A 21,567-nucleotide genomic window follows, 5' to 3' on the forward strand; every position below is an offset into this window, starting at 1 on the left:
AGAAAGCAACAATGTTCAGTTTCCCAATTTAATTAATGTTTTAAATGGTGACCCTGTGAGAGTTGGCATAGCTGTGGGAGCAGAGTTGATGGAGCTTCGTGGGTTGAAATTTCCATTCTGGCTTCTTTCTCTGGAGGTGACCCAAGGTCTGTGAAACCTGGCCAATCTCCTGCCCTGGGATTATTAGGCTTGGAGCTGGTCCTTCCAGCCCCAAGCTGACTTCAGCCTCAAGCTGACTTCAGCCCCATCACTAAGAAGACTGACTAGCAATGCAAATTTACTTTTCCCTAGAGGGTGGGTAGCAGGTTGTTAGCATGCTGGGAGCATCTCAGATATCGGCCACAGGGGAGAAGTGTCCTTCCACGGCCACAACCTGCACGGGTGGGCTTTTGACACTGCCAGGTGCCCAGCCTGCAGTAAAGGTCATCCAGCCTGAGAGGTCCTCCCCAGGAGTGTGGGAGAGGGGCGTACACCCACTTGTGAACTGAGGGTTCCTGCCCTTGCACCCATTCATAAATAGACAAGGGCTCTGCAGTCTGCATTACCCACCCCCTGGGGACCTGTGAGAGGCCGAAGGTCAGACTGCATCAGGAAGACCTGGAGCCGGATTATGTAGGTGCACTGATTCCTGACTTAAGGTCTCAGGCTCTGGCCTGGCCAGGTTCCAGGGCTCCAGCTGTTCCCTAGGAAGGAAGAAAGGACCTCTTTTTAAATTAGGTCAGAAGACGCCTCTCTTTCCTCCTGTCCTTGCCCCCCTACCATGCAGGGATAAAGCCACCACCTGCACGTCCCTCAGTCAGAGCCTGAGGACTTTGCCCGGGATCAGAGTGTCCCAGTGCAGCCGCGGAAGCGTCCCCAGCTCTCAGATCCCTTCCTGTTTGCGTTGTGCTGGCTAAACTGCAGAGGCTGTCAGAGCAGGCCTGCCAGGTAGCTTTGCTTAGCAGTAAAAAGGACTTGAAGAGACAGTGTGAGCTGGGCACTTTTCTACCAATCAGGCCAACTTCGCAGGAGAAACATTTTTTTTAAACCAGAAGGTTTCAACAGATACCTTTTACCAATCCAGTCATAGCAACATTAAATAATCTATGCACACAGGTTCCTTCAGTTCCTTGATGTCTTGGACTCTGTGAGGTGAGGGTATTCTGGGGTAAGGGGCTTCCTTCCCACATAGTTCCCAAGTGAATCTGAAATCTGTTCATTCCCTTCATCGTGCATGGAGCTCCAGGTGTGACCAGCAGCAGTGTTTCATCCACCAGGTCCTGCAGCGCAGAGTCTATGGTCTCCAGGCTTTTCGGGGGTCCACAAAAATACTGGAGACCTGAAAAAAAAAAAAAAAGGATCATCCCCTTCTAAGGAGTTAGATGAGAATTCTGTTCAGTGGGAGATGCGGGTCCGTTTTAATATGTCTGTGAGAATAGGGCTGCCTGGCATCCACGCAGGCCTGACCCCCCACCCTGTGGCTGCCCTCACGGAGCTTCCAAAGTGGAGGTGGAACCAGATGCACAGACACCCGGGTGCAACCAGGGCTGTGCCATGAGTGGAAGAGATTCGGGTCAGTGTGCAAACACACAAAGACCTTCAGGAGCTAACGATACAACAGTGAGCAGTGAACAGGGAAGAATGTTCTAGGCTGAGGGACCAGTAGATGTGAAGACCAGAGGTGTGGAAGGAGCCTGGTGCAAGTGGTAACTGAGGTGACTACCCGGCAGGCTCCTCGCCCTTGGTGCTGTAGACGTGGCGGCCGTCCTGTGCATTCTAGGTGGTTCTACCCAGGAGCGTCCTCCCGACTGTGATCTTTCTCCTTTCTCCAGACGAAAATCTCCTTTCTCCAGATGGTGCCAGATGCCCCCTACTGAGAGCCGGTGCTGGGTGGGGAGCGTGGTAGATGGCCGGGGTCTGTTCAAGGGCAGTGGGTGGAGTCCTTCCTGTCTAGCGAGCAAGGTCGTGCCTGTCCCGGTGTCCTCTGGTGTGTGTGACGTGCCACGTGCAAGAGTGGCCTGCAGGCTCTCTGAGGGGAGTCAGGCCACAGAAGGAGGGTGCCCCCTGAAGCCCCCTTCCCAGCTTCAGTGTGGTTTTCAGTGTTGATGCCTTTGCTGGTGCTGTCTGGACAGCTGGGCAGGGCAGTTGCACTAATGCCATCATGATGATTTGATCCTGATGCTTCAAGAAGCTTCCCCGAAGGGCCGTTATCAGAGCAGCTCCCACCTGGAACAGAAGGTGCCCTGTTGCTGGGGAAAGGGTAGGTGGGAGCGCCAAGGTTCGAGGTGTCGGAAGTCCCGGCATCTCCAGTGCAGCATGCCTGAGCCTGTCGGGGGAGTAGGACCCCATCAGGGTTTGGTTTTCAGAGCTGCTCCCCCCGACGCAAGGGGCCTCCAGAGCGACTGCAGCCTCTCCTGCTGTGATCCAACTTCCCAGGGACTTTCTAATGTTTCCTGACTTTTCATTTGGATTTCAAATCTGCAGAAAGTTCTGAATAATGCAGTGAACACCCCCATGCCCTTTACTTGGATTCACCAATGTTAACCTTTGCTCACACACTTTGTCTCTGTTCACATTCACACACATCCCACACATATACACATGCATATATATGCACATGTACACACACACATATATACATTCTCATACATACACAGTGAAGTGAAGTGAAGGTCACTCAGTCGTGTCCAACTCTTTGAGACTCCATGGACTATACAGTCCGTGGAATTCTCCAGGCCAGAATACTGGAGTGGGTAGCCTTTCCCTTCTCCAGGGGATCTTCCCAACCCAGGGATCCAACCCAGGTCTCCCTCATTGCAGGCAGATTCTTTACCTATTGGGCTATCAGGGAAACCCAAGCTATGCGGTAAGCCCATACATATACGTTTACACAAATATACCCACTCACATACACACATACACACTCTTACATATATAATACACATATATATACACATACACACCCACACATATACACACACACACATACATACATATATTCACACATGTACACACATACACAGTCACACATACATATACTCATACACTCACCTTTTCCCTGAAACTAGAGTAAGTTGCAAGCATTGAGACATTTCACCCTTATACACTTCAGCCTGTATCTCTTAAGAACCAGGATATTTTACAGTGTGACTACAATGTATTCATTGCACTCAACACATATAACGGTGAAACAATACTAATATCTAATAAATACTCCATATTAACTTTTCTCCAGGCTTGTCATGTATTAACTCCGTGGCCCTGAGCGGGTTCCTTGCCTTCTCTGAGCCTTGGTTGTCTCATCTATTAAAAGGGAATAATTCCTACCATGCAGGCTTGTCCTGAGGACTCGGTGTGCTAAACAGGCCTGACACTGCGTGGCCCCGAGGAAAGCTCTAGCAACCACAGTAATTATCACTGTTGTTCTGCAAGCTCGCCTGGCCTGACACAGCAGGAAGGAGCTTGGGAGCAGGTTGGTATTTGGGTTGGTGACCTCAGGACTAATTCCTCATCCCGAGCTCATCTCCTAAGACTGCTGCTGTGTCCTGCAAACTCCTTGACCCAAGGAGCCGCCCTCACACCTGTCTCGCGCCTGCCGGTGGAGTGCGGTTCCAGGATGCCAAGCTTGGCTTCAGGTTGAGGAGGCGGAGATGTGGCATTGATTAATTAAGGTAGCTGCTCACAAGGCCCTCGAGTCCAAGAGGCTGCAGTTTAATTACTGAGAGTGGAACTCGCGGAAGTTCTCTCTGGTGCCCCAGTTTTAACGTCGCTGGGGGGCCAGAGATGCCGCCCTGACTGGGACTCGAAGCCAAGGCTGAGGCTCAGGCCTGCCTCCCTCTGCTGGCTCTGAGCACACCTCTGTCCACCTGCTTGTGTGCTGGAAAGCAGTGTAGCAGAGGGATCGGGGCTTAGATGGTCTGGGTTCGAATCCTGCCCCACAATAGACTAAGGCCTACTGGCTGGGTGAGAAGAGACTTGGATCCTCATTTGTATAATAAAACCTCATAGGGATGTTGGACATGAAGGGTTCAGAACGTGCCCAGCCAACAGGGAGTCAGAATGTGCGTCAGCTGTTCCTTTCAGGCAGTGTTTTCACCTGGGGGGCGTTGGCTACCCCTGGGAACACAGGGCAAAGTCTGGAGACACTCTGGGTTGTCACAGCCGAGGGGCAGGTGCTTTGGGTGGACAGAGCACAGGATGCAGCTAAATACTCTGCCGCGTGCAGGTCAGGCCCACAGTGAAGAGTTATCCAGTCCAGTGTCGGCAGTGCTGAGGTTGAGAAACCAAGGATTCTGGGCAGCACGTGGAGCACGGAAGGAGGTCTTATCTCCCCTATCCCCCCAGTTTATCCTTCCTGTGATCAGTCCCCTCCCGCTCCTCCCCTGGCTCTCATCCCTCCTGGACCAAAGCCCCAGTCCAGCTTCGGTCCAGCTTCCCTGAGCTTCCCTCAGCTTACCCCCTCACCCAACTACCCCACACTCCTGTTCCCCTCCTCCAGCTCAGTTTCCTTACCATAGCACCCATCTTCTTCCTCTGTACTAGGTTATTTACACATTGATTTCTTTCTATTTTGTTTTGTCTGTTCTCCCCCCTCCCTAGAGTGTACATGGGGACTTGTGACTGTGTCTGCACTGCTGTATGGTGGCTGAGACAGTAAAGAATCCGCCTGAGACAGTAAAGAATGCGGGAGACCTGAGTTCAATCCCTGGGTTGGGAAGATTCCCTGGAGGAGGGCATGGCAACCCACTCCAGTATTCTTGCCTGGAGAATCCCCACGGACAGAGGAGCCTGGTGGGCTACAGTCCATGGGATCACAAAGAGTCGGACATGACTGAGTGACTAAGCACAGCACAGCACAACATCCCAGGACCCAGTAAGCGCTCAGTATGTTTGTTGATTGAATGAATGAATTCATTGTTTGAATGAATGAATGAAGGCCACTTGACTGGTGGGGATGTCAGTTCTTTGCGGTTACTCATGTTATTCCTTCTTCCCAGAGTGCCGCCCACCCTCTACCCCATCCAGTACAGTGTCTCCCAGCAGTGCCCTGGATGTTTCCCAGATCTGGTCAGTTCCCACATTCTGACTCTGTCTCCAGAACACCTTGGCGATGTGCACGGTGGTACCAACTTCCTCTGAAGGGTGAGTCTGCTGTGCTTCCAGAGCTTCTCCATGAACCCTGGAGCCCAGCCCTGGCTGCTCAGCCTGTCCTCAGGACCGTCAACAGCAGACTGGAAGCTGGCACGTCAGGCCTCCCCACATCCCGTCTTGCAGCTACCCCAGGCTCTGATGCTGCCACTGGCCCTCAGTTCCACCTGCCAAAGTGTCCCGGGTCCTCCCATCCTCACGCCACAGCTTGAGGCCCAGTCCTCACCTGGCCTAGCAGGGACCCCCCCTCTCCCCCGAGCCCCATCCCGTCTTCCCTCTGCACCTCGGCCACAGGGGTCTCAGACTTACCTGACGCCCTGCTTGAACCTCTCCTCCCCGCTGAGGTATGGTCCAGCACCCCCAAGCCCCTTCACTTGCCTCCCAGGCCTCAGCCACATCTTTTTCCTCAGTTTTCCCAAAGGCCTAGCCCCTTCCTATTTCAAGACCTTTACTTGTGTGTGTGTGTGTGTAGGGGGGTGTGACTCACACACACACACAAGACAACACATCTTCTCCTCACCCTCGGTAATAGCTCAGAAGTCACCCGCGAGGGGTGCCTGCCCCTAGGGCAAGGTCAGATATCCAGCTGCATGTCCTTGCACTCCCCACGCCACTCCCCCTTCATTTATCAGAGTGTCTGCGAGCTGTGTTTACCTGGGTGTGACTTGATTCATGCCTGTCTCCCTGCTCACTAGACACCATCATCACAAACAGACTGTCACATGCTCACCTGTGTATCCTCAATGCCCAACCCAGGGGGCCTGGCATATAATAAACAGATGCTCAGTAATTGTTTGTTCAAAGAATGTCAGTTCCCCATGCCTGCAGTGCCCTTCCCCATCTTCTCTACCAGCAAACTCCATCCATCCTTCAAGACACAGCTTCAGGGTCTTCCGCTGGGAGCTGGTCCCTCCCCTTTGTGTTGTCACTGAGATTTGCACATCCCTTTACTCCGCCACTTACTACACTAGATTAAGGCCTGGGTTTTTTCCTCTCACCTCTGAGCTGCTCAGTGGGAGGTGCAGGGCATGGCACCTTACATGCAGTTGGCCCTCTTCGAAGTGTTCTGTTTTAACCTGACCCATCTTTTTGGTTCATTGTTACCTATGATTTGTGTTGTTCTATTTGACTTGTGCAGAGTGGTTTCCTCAGCCATTCAGGTACCTTCTGAAAGGCAGGCTTAGTGTCCTTTGTATCTCCTGCTCCCTCACCTGACACGAGGCTGTGGACACTTAGAGAGGTTTTACTTTAGTAAATCCTTCTGGAGTCCACATCATGTCTACTTAAGGTTATGGGGCCCTCACAGTTTGAGAGCACTTGACATCCTTTCCCTCATTGTGGACCAGCTAGATAGTTTGTGGGGCTTGGTGCAGGGCCCCTTGTTTAGAAAAATATTCAGGATTTCAAGACATCAACAGGAGAGCATTAAACCAGGAGTGGGGCCCTTGTGAGTGCCTGGCCCTTTGCTGGTGCCTGGCCTCTCACTCATGAAGCCAGCCCCAATCTCCTTGCCTCCACCAAGGGAAGACATGGCAGAGGTCCTGATTTCCTCTTCAGTCAGTTCAGTTCAGTTCAGTCGCTCAGTCGTGTCTGACTCTTTGCGACCCCATGAATTGCAGCACGCCAGGCCTCCCTGTCCCTCACCAACTCCCGGAGTTCACTCAAACTCACATCCATCGAGTTGGTGATGCCATCCAGCCATCTCATCCTCTGTCGTCCCCTTCTCCTCCTGCCCCCAATCCCACCCAACATCAGTCTTTTTCCAGTGAGTCAACTCTTCACATGAGGTGACCAAAGTATTGGAGTTTCAGCTTTAGCATCAGTCCTTCCATTGAACACCCAGGACTGATCTTTAGAATGGACTGGTTGGATCTCCTTGCAGTCCAAGGGACTCTCAAGAATCTTCTCCAACACAGCAGTTCAAAAGCATCAGTTCTTTGGCGCTCAGCTTTCTTCACAGTACAACTCTCACATCCATACATGACTACTGGAAAAACCATAGCCTTGACTAGACGGACCTTTGTTGGCAAAGTAATGTCTCTGCTTCTTAATATCCTATCTAGGTTGGTCATAACTTTCCTTCCAAGGAGTAAGTGTCTTTTAATTTCATGGCTGCAATCACCATCTGCCATGATTTTGGAGCCCAAGAAAATAAAGTCTGACACTGTTTCCACTGTTTCCCCATCTATTTCCCATGAAGTGATGGGACCAGATGCCATGATCTTTGTTTTCTGAATGTTGAGCTTTAAGCCAACTTTTTCACACTCCTCTTTCACTTTCATCAAGAGGCTTTTGAGTTCCTCTTCACTTTGTGCCATGAGGGTGGTGTCATCTCCATATCTGAGGTCATTGATCTTTCTCCCAGCAATCTTGATTCCAGCTTGTGCTTCTTCCAGCCCAGTGTTTCTCATGATGTACTCTACATATAAGTTAAATAAGCAGGGTGACAATATACAGCCTTGACGTACTCCTTTTCCTCTTTGGAACCAGTCTGTTGTTCCGTGTCCAGTTGTAACTGTTGCTTCCTGACCTGCATATAGGTTTCTCAAGAGGCAGGTCAGGTGGTCTGGTATTCCCATCTCTTTCAGAATTTTCCACAGTTTATTGTGATCCACACAGTCAAAGGCTTTGGCATAGTCAATAAAGCAGAGATAGATGTTTTTCTGGAACTCTCTTGCTTTTTCCATGATCCAGTGGATGTTGGCAATTTGATCTCTGGTTCCTTTGCCTTTTCTAAAACCAGCTTGAACATCTGGAAGTTCACGGTTCACTTGACCAGTGGCAAAATGCAGGGCCCAGAAGGCAGTGACTAACCTCAGGTTGCATGGTTGACCAGGGACAGAACTGAACTGGAAACAGAGTCCAGCTCCATGGCATGCTCACTGTCTCCGCTGGCTCTGGGGCCCTGGGAGCTTTGAGCCTCGGTTTCCTCCTCTGTAAACTGTGGACATTGACCTGATCATCAGGTGGCAAATGGGTCAGCCAGTGTGGGTCCCTGCACAGTCCCACCAGGAGCCTCTGCATCCCTCAGACGCCCTCTCCTTCAAGTCACGAATCCTAGGTTCCTCTCTGCACCTGGACAGTCTGACCCCGGTAGACAGTAGGGGGCTAATTGGCTGTTGTGATAGCTGGAGAAATTAAAGCCCCTCAGAAGTGGAAGAAGGTCGTCTCTTTTCATCTCCTTTTGAAAGAATGTGGGGACTTGGGTAGACATTTCTCCAGGGAGCCTTGGTATTTCAGAACTTTGATGTCTAGAGCAATAAAAGAGCAATTAATTCCTATAAATGTCTTTCCCGAACGGTAGGCTAAGGGTGGAAGAGGTGGCAGTGGCAGATGACTGCTCTTCCTTCCCAGGGCCATCTGCACTGCTTGAAGGGCTCTGCAGACCAGAGACCCAGGGTCAAAGCAGCGCCTACCTATAGTAGAGGCTTCTGAAATCTCACTTTCTCTGGAAAACACGTATTCCTCAGCCTCTTGGGTACGTGAGTAGCTTTCTTTGCAGGGATAGCTGAAGATAGATGGGTTGCAGAGCTCCCCCTGGCCCCTTAGAATAGGTTTCTCAATTATCCAGAGACATCTGTCCTTACTGTGGGCTGAAAGCCTGAAGTCCAGGTGGAAGCCCACACGTCTCAGTGAAGAGGGGACAGGCGGGCAAGACTCGGGTGCCCCTGCCGACTTCACCCTGTGCCTCTGCCCGCTGTCTGCAGCCTTGCTCCTGCCCAGTTAACCTGCAAAGGACCCAAACCATGAGGTTGTATGTGGGAGGCAGAAGAAGAAAAGAGAATGTTCTCTGATTCCTGGAAAAGGTGTGTTTAGGGCCAGCAGACATGTGGCCAGGCTAACAGGCTGTAAATTATCTGTAACTGTAGAGTATGCGTGTGCATACCTGTTTCTCTGTGTGTGAGAGAAGGGGAAAGAGAACTTATTTTTCCATATACAACTGTAGGTATTCCCCAAGCACAGAAGCCCCATGTATGTCTGAGCACAAAATGGGTGGGGCACCAAGGTACCTGAGCCTGGCTGATCGCGTTGTCGGGTGGGTAGGACACCTTCTTGGGCAGGTACTTGCCCCGCAGCTGGCAGGAGTGATTCACTCAGGTCTTCACCGTCTCCCAGCACGGCTCCCAGTCGGCCAGCGACTAAGCCCAGGGGAGAAGGGTGTGTGGTGACCTGCTTTGGCCGGAAATGACAGGAGTGCATAGCTGCAGTCAGCACCTTGTCCCAGAGCTGCTGGTGCAAGTTCCCGGGCTGACCAGACACACAGGTATTTCTGGACCGCCGCATAGGGCCCATCGCCATGAGCTTCCCGCCTGCCACCCTGGATCCCTCAGCACGGGGTGTGGACTCCTTCAGCCCCTCCCATGACCCGTTTTCTGTGTTTCCACAGGGCGGCATATTCCTATTTCTCCCCGGCCACGGCCCGCCTGTCATAGTTGAGCATCTGGTTGCCTCAAGTTGATTTCCAGAAGCAGGTAAGAACTCCAGGGGCAGGACATCTGGTAACCTGGCCATAGATCAGTGCTGGGGAGGGTCCTGCCTTGGGTACCGGCTCCTGGGCTGACCGTGAAGTAGGCACATCTCGTGTCCTTTCTTCATCGTCCCTAATGATGCTCATGGCTTCAGCTGGGTGGGCTCTTAACGGTGTGCTTTGTGCTTTTGTTGATGTCTTTTAGGCTGTTAAGATATGTGTAGTCTGAATTAATATTTTATATAAGCTCCATGAAGCACACCATTATATGGTGTTATATTTTCATGCAACGTAGATACTGTACAGTTGTAAGAATAAATTTTGAAACATGAGCATGTAAAATATAGCAGAGTTTTTTTAATGGACAAAACAAAAGGCAAGTGTCGGGATCCATGGGGCAGAGGTAGCTTGTGTATCTACAGGCCCGTACTGCTGTCTGGCCCAGCCTGCGGTTACTCAGCGTTTATAATACAAGCAGGTGCTAGACCACCCTGGGTATAAATGTAGATTCCAGTTTATGTAAGTGTGGGTGTTAAACAGCATCAGCTTCATGTTTATCAGTAAAAATGAGGGCAGGGGACTGTGTTTGTCATGGGGAAGCCAGCTTTCAGAGCCATAGATCAATTGGGTCTGACGGCCGCACATCCCCTTCCCTGGGTCTTTCCTGCACTGCCTCCTGAATCTTCCACTCTGAGGGCAGCCGCTCCCGAGCTGGGGCTCACGTGCACAGAGTGGGTCCTTCTAGTCTCTGGGCAGGAGCGTGGTATCTCACAGATGACCTCCATGGCTCCGAGAAGCAGCGCCTCCTCCCAGGCCGTGACCCACTTTTGTCACTTGGTTTGGTGGGGAGGGAGATGTAATTGCTTTACACTTTCATATTAGTTTCTGCTATACAATGAAGTGAATCCTTCCCAGGGGTTGGGAACCCCTTCCTCACTGTCTTTCACCCACCAGTCTTCCTTCAGCAGAGATGAGGGCTCAGAACCAACAGCAGTGTGTGTATGACATGTTTGGGGGGCTTGTGGACATGTCTGCATGTTTTAGTGAATCTACAGACCTCAGTTTCTCTGAATTGTGTGTGTTCCAAGCAGATATGATTTTCTGGAACCACGCCCACTTTCCCCATGACCCCTGACATCAGTGGCATGTCATCCACTCAGCCACAACCTCTCCCCTCGCCTTGCCCTTTGTTTGGGTACTTGACAGCTGCCCATATCTATCTATTTTCTGTTTTTTGGCCTTTCTCTGGTGAGCCTCCAGAATATTCTGTCTTCAGAGAGGGAGCAGGTCTCCCTCTCTGGGCAGTTAACACGCAAGGATTTTCTTAGTATGTGGGACAGATGCACCCCCATCTCAAGTGGTGGGATGTTTCCGGCATCACCCAGAGAACACAATTGAGAAGCGGGTCTCTCAGCTGAGGACTGAATAAATGATTAATGTGTCCAATTCACTGTAGTTTGGGCTTATGTCATTTAAACACGTTTCAACGGAGACCAGTTCTTGATCCCTGCAGGGGAAAGTAAGAATTCTCTAGTGAAGTTAATCTGATGTCTGTCAAAATTGTGATGAAACCTTAATAGAATGTTCACTTGGATAGGCGCCAAACCCAAACACTCTGTAATGAACTCATAGCATAGCAGCAACTGAAAGGTCGGTGTTGTTTGGGTTAATTGTGATTTATTCTCTTCAGTTTTCTCCCGAACATTGGTGCCCTGGATGCAGATTCTGCTTAGGATGAGATTGTAAATCAGTCCTGATGTTCCCGTACATCAGGATTGGAGTGTGAAGGGCAGGAAGGTGTGCTTATGCAACCGTCTGCCCTGATCCAGCCCTGGGTGTTCCCTCTGTCAGGCAGCAGCACAGGGTCAGCTCTAGCTAGAGTTCAAAGAATCCCAGAAGACCACAGTTTTCAGGAATGGCAGGAGTCTTCCCCAAGGAAAGACAGTTTAAGAACCAGTCTCTGCCAGGGAAGCATCATGGGGGCATGACCCGGCCCCAAAGACCCATTCAGGTACCAAGGACACCCCAGGCCCAGGGCTGGGTGTGTAAGGCCCCCTGGTAATCACAGCGTGAGTGTGTGGCAGGGGATCCTTGAGGGTAGTGAGTGTGGGGGGTAGTGAGTGTGGGGGTAGTGATTGTAAGAGGATTGGGCAGTGAGTACAGAACATCAGGGGTAGGGTTATTGGGAGGAGCAAGATTCTGTGAAATAGACCCAATATAAAATGGTTTCCCGGGTGGCTCAGCACTAAAGAATCTGCCTGCCAATGCAGGAGACTCTGGTTCCATTCCTTGGTTGGAGAAGATCCCCTGAAGAGGGGAATGGCAACCCACTTCAGTATTCTTGCCTGGAGAATTTCATGGACAGCGGAACCTGGCGAGCTACAGTCCATGGGATCTCAAGAGCTGGACAGGACTTAACAACTAAACAGCAGCAATAACAAAATGATTTTGCACACGTTCACACACACACACTGTCCTGTTGGTTCCGAGCTCTCACACCTCTGCTGGAGGAAGCCTGGCTGGTCAGGAAAGGACAGTGAGGAAGGGACTCTCGACCTTTGTGAAACCAGCATCCCAAGGTCCTGGGATGCTAACAAAACAGAGAAGTGTCCTTAGCTGGATGGAGCTTGCCCCTGAACAGGGGGACAGAGCTTGCTCTGGGGGGACTGAGGGTGGTCTGTGACAGCAGGAGGTCACAGGGTTCAAGCCATCGCTAGGGTGGTTTGAACCAGAAGGGCCTTTGGGGGCTTGTGTTGGGGGTTGGGAGCAGACAGCACTGGAGCTCTGGTTCTTTTGTGTGTGGCGACACCTAGTGGCCATTCCCTTGTCTTCCACAAGAAGACAGCCGACCGACCATCAGACCATCAGCCCTTGGCCGCAGAACAGAATCAGAAGGCTTTTATCCCCGGAAGCCCTCACTCCCAGTTCGGAGGCTTCATGGAGCATTTCAGGGTCCTTGGAGAACACGACAGCCCAAAGCAGACAAGTTACTCAGGAACGAGAGTCTTTGGGAAAGCTGAGTTTGGTTATGGAGACTGGATTAGAGATTTGCATTCGACCCTAGGAAGATTGAAGGCAAAAGGAGAAAGGGGCAACAGAGGATGAGATGGTTGAATGGCATCACCCACTTGATGGACGTGAATCTGAGCTAACTCCAGGAGATAGTGAAGGACAGGGGAGCCTGGTGTACTGCAGTCCATGGGGTCGCAAAGAGTTGGACATGACTCAGCGACTGAACAACAACAAATTTGACTCTAAGTGATGTGGATATTGTTGCATGGAGTGGAGGGGGGAGCCCAGAGACCAGACCTCACGGGCTGTCTGGACTGTCCCTTCAGCCACCCGGGCTCGGGTTGTGGGAGGAATGGGTGAGTGAAACACCTGGCCCCAGCCCCCCAGCGAGTGCAGAGACACAGTTATCGAGCACCCAGCAGGTGCCCTCAGGAAGCAGGACGACGGGGCAGCTGGACAGGAGGGCCTGGGCAGGGGTGCACCACCTGCTTGGATCACAGTCAAGAAAGGCTCCCCCGCAAGCCCTCTAAGCGAGGCCTGGAGAACCCAGGGCAGAGGCTGGTGGGGGAGGAGCCTCGAGGCAGGTCCTGGACACAGGCAGGGAGACAGGGAAGGGGAGGGGAGCAGGGGGAGGAGTGGGAACAAGGAGGCAGGGCCGGCCTGCAGGGTCCCAGCAAGGACATGAAATGTATCCTGGGGTAGGCTGAAGTGAGGAGAAATGTCATCTGTTCTGGTTTGTTAAAATGATCATTCTGGCTACTTGTGTGGGGTGGGGGAGTGGAAGGAGGTGCGAACGCGTCAGCAGGTGGAGGAGCAATCCCCCATAACCAAGCCATCCCGCTCAGCTATGCTGGGAAGTTAGGACTGTCCCTGCACTGTGCACCTGGCCCGGGGGACGCCCCGGCGGATGGCCAGCTGCCTCTCATTCAGGGTCCTTCTGGAGGCAGCTCACCCCTCCTTCCCCATTACCAGTTGTGAATCGGGCCCGGAGGTGGCAGGGGGCCACACAATGGAAGAGGAACGTGGGTTTTGGTGGTGGAAGGAAGGCCCCGTAAGGCACTGCATCGAGCGCAAGGCTGCCGTGAACACATTTTGCATTTTGCCCTGTTGTGTGGGCTTCAGGGCAGGAGCCCCTGTTAGCTTTGACAGGCGCCTCCAGGGAGGCTGCTGCCCAGGGCTCTGGTGCATTTCTGAGCCCGCCTTTCACCGGGAGAACCGGCCTTTCCTGGGCTCCCTGGCCCCTGAGGGATGGACGGTGTGAGGAGTGTCCTTGGCCCCAACCCGGCTCCCTTGGTCCTGTGAGCGCAGCTCCTTGGCACCAGGGCCGCCGAGGCTCCACCCCCACCAGCTGCTGCGTTATTTCTGACTCATCCAGGAGTTACAAGTGTGTAACCCAAACCCCTCCACGCCCGGCTTCCTCCCCACTGGCTCCTCCTGGAGGGAGGAAACCCCGGGACTTCTCTCCCGGGACCTCGCCGCTGCAGGTTGGGTCCCCACCGCACCCGGAGGTACTGCTGTCCGCAGGAGCCGCCCTGTGACAGGTGGGTGGGCTGACGAGGGCAGCAGCCGCAAGTCCCGGGCGGGTGTCTGTGCCTGCAGCCCCAAGCTCGCCGTCCCTATCGAGGGATTCCTTGGAGCCCGGCCCGGGAGCCAGCCTCTCGAACGTCAGGGACTTGTGCAGAGGGAGCTGTCTTGGTGTCTGGGGGCTGGGTACTGATCCCACGGCTTCTCCAGCTTCAGGCCCCAGTCAGCTGCCTTGATCGCGTCACGTTGCTCCTCATGGAAGCTGCCTGCTTTGAGAGCCAGGGACACTTGGGGTTTTGTGCAGCACATCCCCTGGGCTCTTTGTAGCAGGAGCCTGGCTGAGGGGGCAACTGGAAGGTGACGCTGGTCAGGAGTCTGGGTCAGCTTAGCCCCCGGGGGCCCAGCAGCTCCACACATAGAAGGGACTGGCCACCAGCGCCTGCTGCGAGGAGTGGCGGGGTTCAGCGGGAGGGTAGCTGCTCGGGCTGGCTGTTGGGCCAGCAGGGATGAGGGAGGGACAGGCAACCCGCCTCCACGCCAGGCTCTCAGAAACGAGCCCCTGAGGCATCGTGGGCTGCCTGACACCTCCTGCCCGTGTGTGGATCTGTGTCGTCCTGACACTGTCCCCCACCCCCATGCTTCTCCTCACTCCGCAGCAGTCCCCAGAGCTGGCCAGGGGATGAACCGCGAGGGGGCCTCCGGGAAGAGTCCGGAGGAGATGTACATTCAGCAGAAGGTCCGAGTGCTGCTCATGCTGAGGAAGATGGGCTCCAACGTGAGTGCCTGCAGGATGTCAGGCATCAGGGCCCCCGGGGAGGGCGCCTGACGCAGGCAGCCAGAAGGCCACAGCCACCCTCCGTAGCCATGGTCTGGGGAGGGGGTTGCAGGGGCTCTGGTTAGGCTGTGGCTGATTCAGGCTCCTGGGCACAAACACCAGCATGTCCAGTCCTGCCGGCCCTGCAGGGCAGTCTTCCTACCCACTGTGCCAAGCTTGGGCCAGGCGGGTGAGGTTTTCTAAAGGCCCTGACCTTCCTTTCCTCCCCTCTCCCAAGAGCCTTCTTTTCCAGGGGGGCAGGACATCGCCCGAGAGGGCAGGGGGGCTCTCCGAGCCTGGCCTGCCCTACCCTGGAATCCCTGTTCCAGATCTAATTCCAGTGGCAAGCCTTGTGGGCCCCATGGTCCAAGCTTCAGGGGTGGGAGCAGAGGGGTCAGAATCTCACCCTGGGATGGAAAGGTCACATCTCAAGAATAGAGGCCTGGGGAGTGGAGAAGGAGGCACCCCTTGGGGATGAAGCCAGTCTGAGCAGGTGCCTCCAGGGGCAGTTGTGAGCCCCCCCTCACCCGGCTCTCTCATCCTTGCAGCTGACGGCTAACGAGGAGGAGTTCCTTCGCACCTACGCGGGGGTGGTCAACAGCCAGCTCAGCCAGCTGCCCCAGCACTCCATCGACCAGGGTGAGTCCATCGACCAGGGTGAGTGAGGGCCTGCGTGCCCTTCCCAGGAGCAGCAAGCAGTGGTTCCTTTAGAACGCATAGCTCCAGCCCTTGCAGACGGGTGATCCCTGAGAGAGGGGGAGAGGTTCGGGGCAGACAAGGAGGGGCTGAAGCTCCCCCCACCCACACAGCTAACCCCGGATGGCGGCAGCCTCTAAGCGTGGAGTCTGGGGCACCTCCTTGGCCTCCGAGCTGGTCCCTTCTTCCCCAGGTGGGAGCCAAGGACCCAATCAGGTAATGGGCGGGGGGAATCCCTTTTGGGCCTGGCAGAGGAAGCAGTGGAGGTGTCTGGGGGCCCTGTAACTGCAGAGGCTCTTGTGGTTGCATGTCTTTAGCCTTTGCCTGACCCCTGTCCAACCTGTTCAGGACAAGAAAACCACCCTTGTGTGCAGCGGCCTGGCCTGGTCACAAGCTTTTAGGTGGCCGCTGTGTTCCTGGCTATGGCCCGGGGGGTGGCCCCAGTGGCCCTGCAGGTCTCTATGTGCCTGAGGGAGTTACTTCTCTCTTGAGCACCCTCAGCCAGTGGTAATGACAGCAGTGGGTAACACTGAGTGACTGTCGTCTAGCAGGCTCAGGCTGAGTGCTTGATACACATCATTACATTTAACCTAAAGAGCTACCAGCTGTGTTACTTCTACTTAGCGGGTAAGGAGACTGGAGTTCAGAAGCAGTAAGCCACTACAGCCAGTTCATGCTGCCAGTTACTGGAAGGGCCCAGAATGCAAACCTGCAGCTAGACTGCAGGGCTGGGTTCCACTCTGCCCTGGAGCCCAGGACCCTGCCCACCATCTTCATTCAGTCTTTTCCTTTTGTTCTTGTTACACTGGCTTGGAATTACTGGCTATTAAATCGTGCAGCCAGGAGCCTGTCTGGTGTGAGCAGGCTCCCAGGAGCTGGGCCCTGGTGGGCGTGTTTGCTGACCCCCAAGGCCAGGGAGGAGAGCCACTCTGGCACACAGGCCAGATTTTCTTGAGGCTGCCCTTGTTCTTCTGGATGTCACAGGCAGGGCTCTGCCCTGGCACAGGGCCCGGTTCCTGAGCTCTGACGCTGGGCGTGACCCGGCCTGTGCACCCAGCTCAGCAGAAATGTACAGGGTGTTCCAGCGGCTCCAACAGCTCCCGGGTCGGCGCTTGTCCCGGCCATACTCATGCCACAGCCTGTTCCACACCAGCTGCCCTGTCAGCCACCGCTGGGAGAGGAGGAGATGAGGGGTGTGTCCCTGCCCCTGTCCTGGGATATCTCTTGTGGGAGAGGCCTTTTCTTTTCCAGGACTGATCTGGGTTTTAGCATGGGTCCCTCTCCCCTTCTTCTGAAACCTTCCTGCTTTCTGAGTTCCTGGGGCATCACATTTTCTGCCAGCCTGGTCTTGGGCTAACCTGACTTTGAGCTCTGGTTCTAAGACTACCTCTAGAAGAAAATGCTCTTAATGGGAAAAATCAAAAGAAGCTGTAAAACTGTATGTCAGTGTAGAAAATGCTACCACATGTACTCCCCTGCCCCCACCCATATCCACATACTCATGCATAGAACAGAAAAAGCGGAAAGAATATTTAGCAGGTTGTTTATAGAAAATTTTGATAGAGGGTGGGACCATATAAGGCACCTTGAGTTTCTAAGTCAAACACTTTTTGCTAAAACTAATTTTTTAACATCGCACGTACCTTTTTTTTCTTTTGACATTAAGGGGAAGTTTTTTTTTTTAGTCTCTGAACTTTTATTTTTAGTTTTCTAGTTTTCTTTCTTTTTCTTTTAAAAATTGAAGTATAGTTGATTTACAATGTTGCATTATTTCCTCCTGTATAGCAAAGTGATTCAATTATGCACATATATGCATTCTTTTTTTAATATACTTTTCCATTATGGTTTATCACAGGATACTGAATATAGCTCTCTGCGCTAAAGAGTAGGACCTTGTTGTTTAAAGGGGAAGTTTTAAAAAGTACTTTTTATCTTGCTTGGCTAAACCAACAATTGAAAACAAACTCTGTTGAGTTATTTAAGGCAGTCACGGTGACCTCACCTGGCCTGAAACTGCTGAGCAGTCAGGAGTGAGCTGTGGGCGTGTGGCTGTGAATTCGTGGTGCTGGAATCTGGACCCTCCTGGGTTTGGGGCGTCCACAGACAGCCAGGCTGGCCTTGGGTACTTCTCTCTCCCGGGAACAGACTCCTGGGACTAAACCTGGAGCCGGGGAAGAATATCTGGGGAGACGGTTCTCTGCTGCTGGGGTGTCCTTCAGTCTGCCCCTCCTCCCACGGTCACCTCTGACCTGAACCACTGAGAAAATGGGCTGCAGAGGGCCTGAAGGAGAATTCCCCAGGGTGTGAGTTGGAAGGGGGGAGGGGTCAGCAGTGCCTGGAAGAGCTTCTGGAGCACACTGTATTTTCTTTGTCTCTTGCACTGTGGAGGTTCAAGCCTGAGAGCAAGACCCTACATTTCTGACCACGCCGTTGGGGATCTGGGGCTTGAATAACATTCTAGCCTGTCCACTTTCTTCATCAGCAGAGCCGCCCTCAGCTGATGCCACAGGGCCTGTTGCTCTCAGAGGCTCAGGCGCAGCCCAAGTGGCAAAAGCCCAAGATCATTGCTTCCATTGCTCAGGATGCCAGCATGTAAAGCCCAGAAAGGCCTAGGAGCATTTGAGCTGGTGGGCAGGGCGGTCCCGGAGAAGCCTGGTCTGCGCGCCTCCTGCCACTAGATGGCACTGTCTCTCAGCAGATGCCCTTGTTCTGCTCCTGGGAGTCCTTGCAGCTCTTACCTCTGATGTACCAGCTTCCCTCGCTAGGGGGCCTGGGCCGCCCCATCACCGAAGGTCAGCGCTTGGCAGTCGGTCCTAGGGTCCTGCCCACCACCTTAGACCTGCCCATGCTTCTCCTCTGGGGCTGGAGGGGTCTGGTATCAGGAGCACTGCTTGCCCTCCCCAGATCCAGGGAGGAGAGCAGGCTGGGCATTGCTTACCTGGGCATTGCTCCCCCGACCCCCACATCCCGTCCTTCCCTCGGTGAACGTGTCTTCAGTACCTCCTGGGTGCAGACAGCTGCTGGAGACCTTAGTGCTTGGGCCTGCACCTTACAGCCTCATTGACTGGTTCCAGCAGAGGGTGCCAGTTGCCCCCACTACCCTGTACTGAAGCGGGGATGGACCTGCCTGGCCTCTGCTAATCCGAGACCACCCTTGAAGACTCTCAGTGGCTTCCTACTGCCTTGAGGGTACAATCCAAACCCCTTAGCCATGATTTGTGGGACCCCCTGCCCCCACTACCTCCCCTGCCCTCGCCCCCCTCCACCTACCTCCCTCACCTCCGCCCCAGATACCAGGACCTCATACTCCATAAACAGCCACACTGAGTGGCTTTCTGCTCCCATCTTAAGCCTTGTGCATTCATGCCTTCCTGTCCCCACATGTGCCTCTCGATGGCCAGGAGCCCAGCGCTGACGCGCCCCCTCCCCTGCCCCCCTCAGGCTGGGCCGGGCCCTCCTGTGGTCTCCACCGCACACGTGCACTCAGCTGTGCTGCTCCACACGCTGCTTCCTGGTCCATCTCTGGACCAACTCTGAGCTCCTGTGGCTTCCCTCTTCGCATTTGTGGGGCTTGGCCCCCCAGGCCCCCAGCATGTTCTTGGGTGAATGAATAGACTGGGCTCTGGGTCTGGAAGCTCAGAGTCCCCAGAAAGGCAGAAACATGAAGCACTGTCTCCTGGTCCCCATGGTGGCCGAGCAGACCCGACAGCTGAGTTTGAACCAAAGGACTGAGTTTGAACCAAAGGCAACCAGTGCTTCTCTGGGAAGATCACTTTGCTGAGAAGGCCCAGCTGTAGGCTCGGGGACAGAGAGCTGTAGCTTCCAAAAGCAGGCTCAACAGAATGCTGAGTTCATTCCTTTCTTGTTGTTAGTGCTGTTCAATCTGTACCATATATTGATCATTTTTCCTGGCTATGAAAGAATGCGTAATCATCATTGAAAGTGGTTTTGGGAAAGATAGAAACAGCACAAGCGCCTAAAGGATTGACTGCAAATAGCTGAACCCCATTACCTTGCGTTAGTTAACCAGCAGGCTTTTTTTAAAAATATGCATGAATTTCCATTACAAAGTTGTAATGGATTTCTATACAATGTAAACATTATAATATCCATTTTAGCTTCCATTTTTTACTTAGGATAATTTTGTTGTTTAGTCATTAAGTCATGTTTGACTCTTTTGCAACCCCCTGGACTGTAGCCTGCCAGGCTTCTCTGTCCATGAAATTCTCCAGGCAAGAATACTGGAGTGTGTGGCCATTTCCTTCTCCAGGGCATCTTCCTGACCCAGGGATCGAACCCATGATTCCTGATGGCAGGCAGATTGTTTACCATCAAGCCGCCTGGGAAGCCCTATAAGAATTTTACCATGTCCTTAATTTTCAAGAAAGCAATTCAGCAATCACATGATATGCAGCCATGTGGCTGTGCCATCATTTTTTGACTGATTCTTTACTGTTGGACATGTGATTCTCATCTTTGCTATTAATTATAATTAATTAATTTCTTGAGCTCCTACTGTGTGTCAGGTTCTGTGTCAAGTAGCACATAAAGTTATCCCAGGGAATCCTCCCAACAGGGCTGTGAGGCAGGGGTGATCACAGCTCCACTTTCCTGAGGAAGAAAACAGACCCTGAGATGTTGAGTGAGATGCTCAAGGCCATAGAATCAGTTGTGCGGTTCCTGTCATGTGGTTCTAGATGTGGCTTACAGGCCGTGTGTGTTTCCAAGCATAACAGTGTTTTACCTGAGGGGCAGGTGTGATGGAGGTGGTTAGCATGGCATTTCAGGAGGGCATCAAAAAGTTGGAAGGGTTTCCTGCTGCTGTTTTCTGGACTTTTCACCTCTGTGCCCCTTTAAACGTGCTCGCTCTAAGCTCTGGGTCTCTCCCTGACCCAGAGCTGCTTCCAGGATGAATGCCTGGCCAGTGCCAGTTCCAGGCCCCCAGCTCACTTGGCAGAATCCTCCTTGTGGCCATTCACCTGCAGACCTGCCATCTTCCAGCCATGCTCCGTGTGAACCCTCATCTGGCTGTCCCGGAGCTGGAGGGACCCCATCAAGACATGGCCCCTTGTGTTAAGGAAGCCCGCATCCTTTCTCTTGCCCTGGAGCTGTTCTTGCCCTCTTCTTGGCCTTGGCATGCTGGCTCCCCAAGCCTGTTCCAGCCTCTGTCTGATCACACTCTTTCTCAAAGAGACTTTCCAGGGAAGGTCCCCAGCCTGAGCCAGCTGGGCAGTCCCGGGGCGCTGCTGGCTTTCCCCCGCGGAAGCCAAGGCTGCGGGCTCTGAGTCTGCTGCCAGAGAGCCTAAAATAGGTCATTTGGTCTCAGGGTTACACTGAGAGCCTTGTTAAAATAGCTGTGGTTGTGAGCAAGCCAGCGGGGAGCCAGGGCCTCAGGGGAGAGGAGGGTAGGGCAGGGCTCACCCCACCCAGTGCATAGCTCCTCCGGGGACCAAGCAGGATCACCCCTCTACACGTCACCCCTCTTGACCCTCTTCAGCAGCGCATGGGTAGGGGTGCCAGCTCCATCTCCCTTTCACAGCCAGCGTCCTTCCTGGAATCCTCTTCTACACCCTCTGGCCTCTGCTCTTGGGCTGCCTCTGCCGCCCTGTCTGCCCTTCCGGGGTTGGCCCCGAGTTCCTCCTCTGGCTCCTGAACTGCCCACGCATCTTTGCTTCCACGGAGCCCTTGTCACATCTCATCGGGAGCCCGCGGTCCAGCTCTGGCCCAGAGGGGGCTCTCTCCCATTCCCATGTAGACAGAGGCTCCCTCTCCGTGCAGACCAGCTGCCCAGGTGCCAGGACCCCCCTCTGCCCACATGTGGCTCCCAGGCTTCTCCCAGGGCCTCCAGGTAATAATCAAGTCTGGATGAAATTTCAGGCAGGCCCCAAGAGAATGCCAGTCAGTGGGGTGGGAAGCTAATCTTTTT

The 21,567-nt window shown here is 53.5% G+C and overlaps 1 protein-coding gene across 4 annotated transcripts in view; it reads left to right on the plus strand.

The window, feature by feature from the left end:
* The window catches only part of CTNNBIP1 (catenin beta interacting protein 1), a 47,418-nt gene that overhangs the window by 14,585 nt on the left and 11,266 nt on the right, over positions 1–21,567 (plus strand). The window contains exons 2-4 of one of the 4 annotated variants that reach the window (XM_055582371.1): positions 9,515–9,599; positions 14,788–14,906; positions 15,494–15,602. In XM_055582371.1, coding sequence (XP_055438346.1) covers positions 14,811–14,906; positions 15,494–15,602 — 205 coding nt within the window. In that variant the 5' untranslated portion in view covers positions 9,515–9,599; positions 14,788–14,810. Of the gene's footprint in view, positions 1–9,514; positions 9,600–13,828; positions 14,149–14,787; positions 14,907–15,493; positions 15,603–21,567 lie in introns of those variants that run through there. The other 3 variants (XM_055582374.1, XM_055582373.1, XM_055582372.1) reach the window with 3 other exon arrangements.

The sequence above is a fragment of the Bubalus kerabau genome, chromosome 5 (genome assembly GCF_029407905.1).
Source record: "Bubalus kerabau isolate K-KA32 ecotype Philippines breed swamp buffalo chromosome 5, PCC_UOA_SB_1v2, whole genome shotgun sequence".
NCBI lineage: Eukaryota > Metazoa > Chordata > Mammalia > Artiodactyla > Bovidae > Bubalus > Bubalus kerabau.